The sequence below is a fragment of the Hypanus sabinus genome, chromosome 14 (genome assembly GCF_030144855.1).
Source record: "Hypanus sabinus isolate sHypSab1 chromosome 14, sHypSab1.hap1, whole genome shotgun sequence".
In the NCBI taxonomy this organism is placed as follows: Eukaryota; Metazoa; Chordata; class Chondrichthyes; order Myliobatiformes; family Dasyatidae; genus Hypanus; species Hypanus sabinus.
Genome location: NC_082719.1, coordinates 70,691,385 through 70,701,615, shown reverse-complemented (window position 1 = coordinate 70,701,615; position 10,231 = coordinate 70,691,385). Strand labels below are relative to the sequence as shown.

The window sequence follows — 10,231 nt, the reverse complement described above, 5'->3', positions numbered from 1 at the left end:
CACCACGATGAGTGGAGATCTGGAGAGTGTGATGGACTATCAGAGAATACAGCAGGATATAGATCAATTTCAGACATAAACAGAGAAGTGGTAGATGGAGTATAATACAGGCAAATGTAAGGAGAAAGTATACAGTTGATGGTAGAGGCCTTGATAACATTGATTACAGGGGGATCTTGGGATCTCAGTCCATAGTTGACTAAAATAGCTACTCAAGTGGAATAGGCAACAAAGGAGGCTGATAGAATGCTTGCCTTCATTGGCAGTATTGTTAAGTATAAGAGTAAGGAAGTCATATTGTAGTTCTATAAAACTTTTGCCAGACTGCACGTGGAGTATTGTGTGCAGTTCTGGTTGCTGCATTATAGGAAGGATGTAGAGATCATGGAAGGGGAACAGAAGAAGTTTCCCAGGATGATGCCTGAATTAGAAGGCAAAGGTTACAAGGACAGAGGATGAGGAGAAACCTAGCAGAAGTTTTTTTTTTAATTATGAGAAGCACTGATAGAGTAGATATTCAGAATCTGTACCAGAGGGTAGAAATGTCAAACAGCAGCAGATATGCTTTTATGGTGGGGGGGGGGGGGCAGGGAATGTAAAGGTGATGTGAGGGGAAAGTGGTACGTATCTGAAATGGCTTTCAGGTGTAGAGGTGCAATGAGGCAGTTTGGAGGACTTTAAGAGGCTTTTAGATAGACTCATGAATTTGAAAGGAAAAGAGTGAGATAGATGATAAACAGAAGGTGAATGTTTAACATTGATCGGCATCAAGGTCAAGACAACATTTTGGGCTGAAATGAAGTTCTTAACAGCTGGGAGCAAACTCATATACTGTGCCTTGTCGAACATTAAACTTTTCTAAACCTTTGGAAACCTCACAAAGATTTCTCATATCTGCATTACTCCATTTAAATTTCAGCCAGCAACATATAATATCAAAATAAGCATATGAGAACATTATATGTCTTTGCTTATAAACCTGAGGTTTTAATCACCTTATTAAATTTCCTTGCCATGTGGAAGTATTCATGTACTGTATATGGTTCTCAAGTTGCAGTTTAATTATGTTGGTTCATTTTAGATATTTCAAAAATTACTTCATTTCCTTTTGAAAATTTGGTGTCTCCATTCTTGAGTTTTCTTTACTGATTTATGTTAACCTGAGGATCTCTGGCTGTAAATCATTGCACTTGCTATCACTCGCTTCCCAAGTCAAATCCTCTTCTGTTTCCTTCCTTGAAGTGATCAAGAAAATTCCCCTGCCATTTTTCAGAAAACCCTGTTATTTTTTTCTGGTCTACTTTGTGGTAATCTAATCCAATTTTTATTCTGTTCTTACTTTTGTGACACAAGTGAAATTTACCAGCAAAGTGGTATTGTTTAGGTCTTTATAAAGCCCAAAAATGAAGTAACTTCCGGTGTTCCTAAAACTCATCAAGTAAATTCAAACCAAGAACCTTTTGATGAAGCCAGAGCACCATAATAATGCTCAAGGACCCGACATGAAGCTCATGGGCAGCAGTGCGCATGCCTGAGGTATGGATTACCTAGATTAAGCACTTGAAAACAGTGGAGAATCACCACTGCTGTTGCCTTCATAAAACTAGTCAGCAAGGGAATTCCTCCAGTAACCATTTCTGTCTGAACAAATAGAAAGTGCTGATAATACCTAAAATGTAAGCCTCAGTGAAGAGAGTAGATAGGTAGACATCTAGAGAGTAGACATCTTTCAGGCATAGGACTCTTAGCAAAACTGATTCTGATGAAAGCTAAAAATGTTAATCTTTCAGGCATAGGACTCTTAGCAAGACTGATTCTGATGAAAGCTAAAAATTTTAATACATTACTTGTGTCTTTTTTTACAACTTCTGACTGGCATTTTAAGAGTTCCATGTGCTTTTTAATTTTGTTATTTAAAATTCATAATTGTACTCCCAAAATCAGCAAGTTATACTCATTGGGATGTGTTAAGGAATGAAGGGAATGATGGATGCTGGAATATTTTCCAGTAAAATGAAGCATATATTTTTTGGTCAGCAAAGATATTACTTCATATTCATTAACACACAAGAAATTCTTAGATGCTGGAAATCCAGAGTGACCCATACAAAATGCTGGAGGAACTCAGTGGGTCAGGCAGCATCTATGGAAAGGAAAATAGAGTCAACATTTTGAGCCAAAACCCTTCATCAGAACCTCATTTATCATTATCTTACCCAACTTTTAACCAGCATTTAAACTAAGGATGAAGCAGAAGAAATAAATCTGAACACTGCTTGTGGCATGACCTAGTTTGTCATTTATGGTGTGAACTTCATTGTAGAGATCTTGGGCAGCAAGAGCTTCATGTTACAAATTTTGAATTGTTATCTGTTTTTAATATGATTGCGGGTATAATGAGTCATATTTTTCTGATGTTAAAGATGTTGATAAAATGGTTAAAATGTAAAACAAGAGCACAAAATGTCACGTGACTCTAAAACAGCACAATACCACATCCTCCACAAAATGCTACAAGAGTGACTACTTATTCTCACACCACTATCTGGACAAAATGATCAGCCAGCTTCAGACAGCCCTTGTTGTTCTAGTAACCACCGTCCTAGCAAACCAAAGCTGTAAGTATTTGATGAGGTGGGTTTCTAACTTAGCTATCATCAAGAGCACTTACTTCAGCCATGTATTTTGTTCATTATAGATGACTGCTCAGAAATCACTGGGGGTCGTAAGGTTAAACCTTATTCAAGACCCTACATGGTGTCCATTGAAAGCAATAACAAGCATGTATGTGGAGGAAGCTTGATTCAAGCAAAATGGGTTCTAACAGCAGCAAGCTGTCTACAGTAAGATATATTTTTTTATTCCAGTCTACCTTTCATTATCATACGTCAATGAAGGACATTTCCAGTTTGCTTCCCTAAATCTTGTCTTTATGTTACAAAATGTGCTGTTGTGCTTGTTTCCTTTTTACTTTAAAATGAGCTCATAACTAAGATATAGGCAATAATGCATGATAACAGGGGTGTTGGGAAGTTCAACAGGCATATGGTGTGAGGTTGTTCTGTAACTAATTGTTTCCTACAATAGTCAATTATATTAATTAGGATTTCAAAGGGAGGGAAAGCTGTCAGAAATAAAAGCTTAAGGCTAAGTACAAATGATAAGAATATGATCTGGACTATAAAATACAAAAGATGATGCAAATGTTCTTTTTCAGAAAAAAATAAATCATCACCATAGGGGTAATGATAAAGCAGAGGTATGATCAGTTAAATGTGAGATACAAGACATCAGAACATAATTAGTCAACTTGTACCACAGTGGTGAAAATATGTGAGACATTTATTTCCTGACAAGGAAGCTTCACTGAAATCCTTAACTGCAATCTTAAAGACAAGATAAGAATTTGCACAATGGTTATAAAAGTGACTGTGACAATTCAGTTACATTTATTTTAAAGCTTCTCAATTTGCCATCAGCTGCATGTCTGGTTACTACACCACTCAGAGACACTGGATAGATTTCAATCCCTTTTAACACTTGACTCATTGGCTTTACGTTGGTTCCTATAACCCACATCCTCTTCTCCACACATTCCACTAAATTATTCACTTACAAATACCATCAATCCATTTTGATTATTTTTGCCAATTGCCTACACTATGGGATCATTTACAGTGGGCAGTTAACCTACCAGTATGGCAGTTGGATGTTGAAAAACAGTTGAGGTCCTGAAGGAAATCCAGAGCACAGTTAGGAGGCAGCAACTTGATCACGAGAGCAACCTAGCTGAGAATCAAATCTAGGTCCCTGAATCTGAGAGGTGGCAGCACTGCGTCACCACACTGTGCTGTTGAAGAGGAGATTAGCAAATGCAAGGTCATCACCACATTGAAGTTGTCCTCCAAGTTACTCGGCACCCATTGTCATTCCTTCATCATCAAATCAGACAGGAATGGCAGAGCATAATTGAATGGCCAAATGGCCGAATTCTGCTCTTGTGTCTTATGGCAATAGTATTGTGCAAGCACCTTAACCATAAGCTAAAGCAGTTAAAGATAGTTGTTTATTACCACTGTTAATTAAGGCTGACAGTATTCCCTTACAAAATCCTTCCTCTCACATCCCATCCTTTAGGGCATCAAATCTTGGTCAGCAATGCCCTGCGAATGAGTAAAAATCTTATTAATGTTAGTACATGAACAGTCAAACTTTGATATACAAGGGTTGAAGTGCAACAACATGCAAGTTCAGGCCTTACAAACACCCTCCTGCCCATATAATGATTTAAAACAAAAGATTCAGCTGAAGTATTACGTTTAGTGCTCCATTCCACAACTCAGGAAGGTTGTTACTGTGGTGTACCCAAGTGCAAAGAAACAGCAGGATCCTCAGGAAGAGATGGAAACATCAGAATCAGAGACACTACAGAACATCACCCCACAAATTCATCATCTCTACCACAATGACCCACTTATGTGGTGCATGTGAGTCCTTTTTTAAATAATCATAGAATGCAGGAAACATGTGCCAACCTTGTTTAACTTGACAACATTAAACCAAAAACACAAGGGCTTAGCAACTCTAGTTAAGATATTGATGAGTAAATGCAGGTGCTCAGGAACCCTTGATGGTCAACCCTTGATGGCCCTTGAAGGGCTCATGACAGTTATCTTCACCTTGGAAGAAGTGCACTAACAATCCATCGGAATGAAGCTGAACTCTAGATATTAAATTGAGGCAGATTGTATAGATCAGCCATGTACTCTTCGGAGCTTGAACTATCAAAGAGTGCGTAACTTGAGCTACACCATGCAAATATGATTTCCATCACACAAAGGATAGGGGATGTAGAAACATAGGAAACCTACAGCACAATACAGGTCCTTCAGCCCACAAAGCTGTGCCAAACATGTCCTTACCTTAGAAATTACCTAGGGTTACCCTAAGCTCTCTAGTTTTCTAAGCTCCATGTACCTGTCCAGGAGTCTCGTAAAAGACCCCATTGTATCCACCTCCATCACTGTCACCGGCAGCCCATTTGACACTCTCACCATCCTCTGCGTAAAAAACTTACCCCTGACATTTCCTCTGTAAATATAATTTATATTACCCTATCATTTACAAATCAATTTACAATGTCCTAAAACCTGTTGAAGGTTGGTCAATCAAAACTTTCCACACAGAATTTCATTAAGCATTTATATTAAGGGCATTGGAACCAAAGTAGTTGAATGTACTTGAAATACAGATTCACAAAAAAATAATTCCATCTAGAACAAATTGATTGAATATTGTAAAACAATTTTATTAATATTTTTCAGAAATATTATTTTTTTTCTAAGTTGCTCTTCGAAAGGTTTTTTTAGTTTGCTTTTGTTACAGGCTACAGTTCCTAGCCACTGTCTCTGAAAATAAGCCTCAAATGTGTGACTGTTAATGTGGTTATATTGATTTCATTTGGCAGATAGTTCTCAAATCTTTGAAAGAGGCATTAAATCCCAGATTGTTTTTATTTACTGTAGATGCTATTTCAAGTAACCTTTCGCTTTACAAAAATTACAGACTGATCAAGAAAAAGAAATCCAGCGTAATCCTCAGAATGCACTCGCATAAGAAGAAGGGTCGGACAGAACAGAAAATTCTGATTAAAAATCTTTTCCCACACCCTAAATTCAAGAATACACTGGACAATGACATCATGCTTCTGGAGGTGATCAATCTGTAAAAGTATCTACATGTATCTTCAAGTTGTAATTCCGTGGTGTTCTTACTGGCAAACTGATGAGAAAACCTGATCATGCTATCAATCATGAGCATTAATGTACCAATGTACTTACTGTAGATCCATCCGAGTTAACTTTATTGTCACCAAACAATTGATACTAGAGCATACAATCATCACAGCAATACTTGATTCTGCGCCTCGCTCTCCCTGAAGTACAAATCGAAGTAAAAATAGTAAAAATTTAAATTTTAAATCATAATTAGAAGATAGAAAAGGGAAAGTAAGGTAATGCAGGTTTAGTCCAGATATTTGGAAGGTATGGCCCAGATCCAGGTCAGGATCCGTTCAGCAGTCTTATCACAGTTGGAAAGAAGCTGTTCCCAAATCTGGCCGTATGAATCTTCAAGTTCCTGAACCTTCTCCCAGAGGGAAGAGGGACAAAAAGTGTGTTGACTGGGTGGGACTTATCCTTGATTATTCTGGCAGCACTGCTCCGACAGCGTGTGGTGTAAAGTGAGTCCAAGGATGGAAGATTGGTTTGTGTGATGTGCTGGGCTAGGTTCACGATCTTCTACAGCTTCTTCTGTCTTCGACAAGACAACTTCCATACCAGGTTGTGATGCACCCTAGAAGAATGCTTTCTACAGTGCACCTATAAAAATTAGTGAGGGTTTTAGGGGACAGGCCAAATTTCTTCAGCTTTCTCAGGAAGTAAAGGCGCTGGTGGGCCTTCTTGGCAGTGGACTCTGCTTGGTTAGACCAAGTCAGGTCATTTGTGATATTCACCCCAAGGAACTTAAAGCTTTTGACCTGTTCCACCTGCGCACCACCGATGTAGATGGGGTTGTGCGGTCTGCTACTCCTTCTGAAGTCAACAGCCAATTCCTTTGTCTTGCTGACTTTGAAGGATAGGGTATTGTATTCACACCATGCCACCAGGTTCTTAATTTCCTCTCTGTACTCAGACTCATCATTACCCAAGATACAGCCTACAATTGTGGTGTCATCAGCAAACTTATATATCAATATCATTATAGAGCTCAAAGCAATTGATATTTTACTTAATATCTGGAGTCACCTGGGCTCTGACTTTTAAGCTATCATAATTAACCTCAGTGGCCTTTTCTGCCTCTTTAAACATTGTAATTTAATTTAACAATTGACCCAATGAATGCATTTTATCATTTGTATATTTTCTGTTGCAGCCAAATATCCATATGTGGATTATATTCTTGCTGACATTGTCTGAGGTTCAAATTTTCTTATTTGTTACAGCTGCAACAAGCTGCAAATATTAAAAGTAAGGAATTCCTCCATCTGCCAACGTCAGTAAAAGACCCCAAATCTGGAGCAAAGTGCAATATCATTGGATGGCAACAAACCAGTTCCAAAGATAAATCACATCCTGACAGTTTGAAAAAGGCCGAAGCAACTGTAATAGATCGGAAAGACTGCAATGGTAAAAAATACTACAACGGGAATCCAGTTATAACAGACAATATGATATGTGCACGTGATAAAAACAGCAAAAAAGATTCCTGCCTGGTAGGTTATACATGGTTCATTAAAAGACTGATATAACTAGAAAATATATTGTGTATTAAAATAGAGCTGTGATATCAAACCAGTTTAATTCATTATTGCCTCCTCCGTTTTGGGGTCAACAAGTGAAAGACAATATTTATTGGCATTGTCAGAAAGTTTTCATGCCATCAGTGACTGAGTGAATGAGTATACTAATAAATAGATTGGCAAATAGACACAGGCCCTCTCCATGGGTTTGCGAATGCCCAACTTATGGACATCCATACATACAAATGAGTACCCACAAATATTATTACATACAAAAGAAAGACCAAATTGATTGTTACAGTCTTGCCAGTCCTACAAGGCTACAAAAATCTTCTTCCTGGTGGGAACAAGGTGTTTCCACGTGCTTTTTTTCCACCCTTCTCCCACTCCCACTGAGCTGGGAGCACTGAATAGACTCTCATGTTCACTCACTGAGTCAGTGAAACCGCTCGCTGGGCACTCTTGCTATGCCTGCTTGCTTTCCTATACACTGTTTTTGTTCATTTCTGACTTATGAAAATTTGGGATACAAACTGATTTTCACGAATGGAACCCTTTCATAACTTGGGGACTGAGTGTAAATTGAAAGATAGAAAGCAACCTATATGAGAAGAAAACTAACTCTTTAAATGGCATAGTAAGTTTCACAATATTGAAATTTCCAAAGTGCATTGAAGCACCTTTCAAGTAGGAATCGATTAGCACACAGTAAAATCCCAAATAATTTATGTACCATTGACCAACTGTTTTAGGAGGGTACTGACATTGTCTTAGTCACTTTCTTGGTCCTCTTTAGTTAGTGTTCCGAGGCATTTTATCTTGGCCTGAAAGATCAAATGCAATTGGCTTATTCATAAGGCATGAAGCACATGGATAGGCTTAAGTGAGAATTGACAACAGCATCAACGGTAAGTCATGGTACAGGCTGCACATTGCTGGTATGAAGATTAACTTCCCTGCAATGCGACCAAGAGAATTATTTAAATATTTTCAGTTTTTTCTAAAACCACCCAAGGTTCTGTAGCAACAGGTTGGATAAATGTGATTTCAATACAGTACTTGTTTGCAAAGACTGGCATTACTGACATAAAAATATGATGAATAAATTGTACTATCAAAGTAACCTACTTAATTAAAAAGTGTGGTAATCCTCAATTCGTCATTAGCCTTCTATTCTGTGAGTTATTAAATATTTTATAAAAGCATTTCAAATGTAATTTCTAAACCTCTTTTGTCATAGGTTGATGCAGGAAATCCACTAATGTGCAAAAAAAGGACAATGAGCAAGGAGGAGATTGTTGGAATTTCTACGGCTAGAAAGGATTGCAGGAGTGCCAATAGACCCGGCATATATGTCCGGTTAACAGAGAAATATCTCTCCTGGATCAAGGAAAAAATTGGAGTTGTGAATTTCAGTAAACCAGAGGAAGATGTGTCACTTATTAAAATGTAGCTTATTTACCAATGAAATTAATCTGAAGAAACAGTGTATTAAAATATGTTTCTGAAATAGCAAGGTCACTTGAATGTTTAAGAAACTCAAAATTCTTGCTTTTCTGTTCTATATGTGATATCTATCATTATTCATGATGCAATGTTCGTTTGTACTTTGAAAGTTTTGGTCACCCACAGCTTATGTGTTCAGTTTTTTTTGAAAGTCTTTCCTCTAACAGTCACGTCTCTGATTTAGATTGGTTTTATTTGGTCCAGTTTGTAGGCAAATCAATGGACAATATTGATTTCATTTCCTCTGGTGATGTTCCCCTAGACGTGATTTCAACTATATAACTACATCAACAAGTGCTGACAAAGAGACTGGGAAATTTGCCAAACAGGGCTCAAACATGAACTGCCATGATAGCTTGTTTATCTGATTGTGCATTTGGGTAAAGACCTGGGCAGACAAAGGAGAATAATGTCAGAACCATGCTAACAAAGCAAGAAATTGATAAATAATGTGATTAATGCTTTTGATATTTTTACTGCAAATTTATTCATTATCAATTTATTCTGCTTGGCTATAAATACTCTTGTTGGGAATTACCATCATTCATCCGCAGTGTATTTGTACAAAGTTAAATGACACACAGTGTGAGTACTGGCAATGATACCAGAAGCCTGAGTATAAGTTCCTTTATCTATTTGCATTCTTAAAATATCAGGAAGAATAGCATAATCTGTTGTTTTTCTGTCCTTAATCTTTTCCTTTCACAGAAAAATGTTGACGATGAATATTTGATTGTAATTTCCAGGAAATCTGTATTCTCATGGCATTGCTTGTAACTAATGTATAATAATATCTTCTGAATACCACATTCTACTGGGTTCTACTTATTAAACCAAGTTTCCTATTAATTTCTGGGAGAAATAACTTTGAAAGAACAAATTAGGAACAAATTGGAGTTGTTTTTCCATTTGGAAACAGGGATGAACACTGTCATTATGGGTCTATTCCCCTATGCCTCCAGTTTGCCCCAAGACATCAGGACACTGCTCTGATAGGACCCTCATTAAATTAAGTGACTGACTTTGCTGGTAGTTCCTTCAGCTTCATCCATGTAATTACATTTAAAAAACACAAACAAGCATAAAATGGGGTTAGTTGTACTTACATCAAAGTTCAGTGATGGGGCAGAGGTCACTCCAAGGAAAATCAATCAACCACTTGCAAATGAATGCTATGTTCTCTGATGAAATAGGAACCCAACTGCAATCCTGTGATGTAAATGAGGCAGTACACATCCTGCACATGGGCCGCCTATTTGTACTGAGTGCTGGACTCATCTAAAATTTAGAAAAATCTTCCAGGACCTGCATAATAAACTTACATCTTCACATTTCATATCAATTTATTCCACAGATCAGCCAGCACTGTAGTGGATATAGTCAATCATCCAAAATGGATTCAGCAGGCGAGAGAAAAGCTTTCAC

General features: G+C 37.6%; 1 protein-coding gene across 1 annotated transcript; it reads left to right on the top strand.

Moving 5' to 3' along the window:
• The first annotated feature begins 1,527 nt into the window (after nucleotides 1-1,527).
• On the top strand, nucleotides 1,528-9,615 carry LOC132404504 (granzyme K-like). Its single transcript, XM_059988658.1, has 6 exons — nucleotides 1,528-1,536; nucleotides 2,456-2,618; nucleotides 2,699-2,843; nucleotides 5,566-5,713; nucleotides 7,004-7,273; nucleotides 8,541-9,615. Exons 1-6 carry the CDS (start codon nucleotides 1,528-1,530, stop codon nucleotides 8,751-8,753), a joined length of 948 nt encoding a protein of 315 aa, XP_059844641.1. The 3' UTR covers nucleotides 8,754-9,615.
• The last annotated feature ends 616 nt before the right edge of the window (nucleotides 9,616-10,231 follow it).

Excerpts from the sequence above, each read along its gene's own strand:
- LOC132404504 (XM_059988658.1), top strand. Across the intron at positions 5,714-7,003 it reads ATGACATCATGCTTCTGGAG|CTGCAACAAGCTGCAAATAT; the intron begins GTGATCAATCTG and ends TATTTGTTACAG. Across the intron at positions 7,274-8,540 it reads GCAAAAAAGATTCCTGCCTG|GTTGATGCAGGAAATCCACT; the intron begins GTAGGTTATACA and ends CTTTTGTCATAG.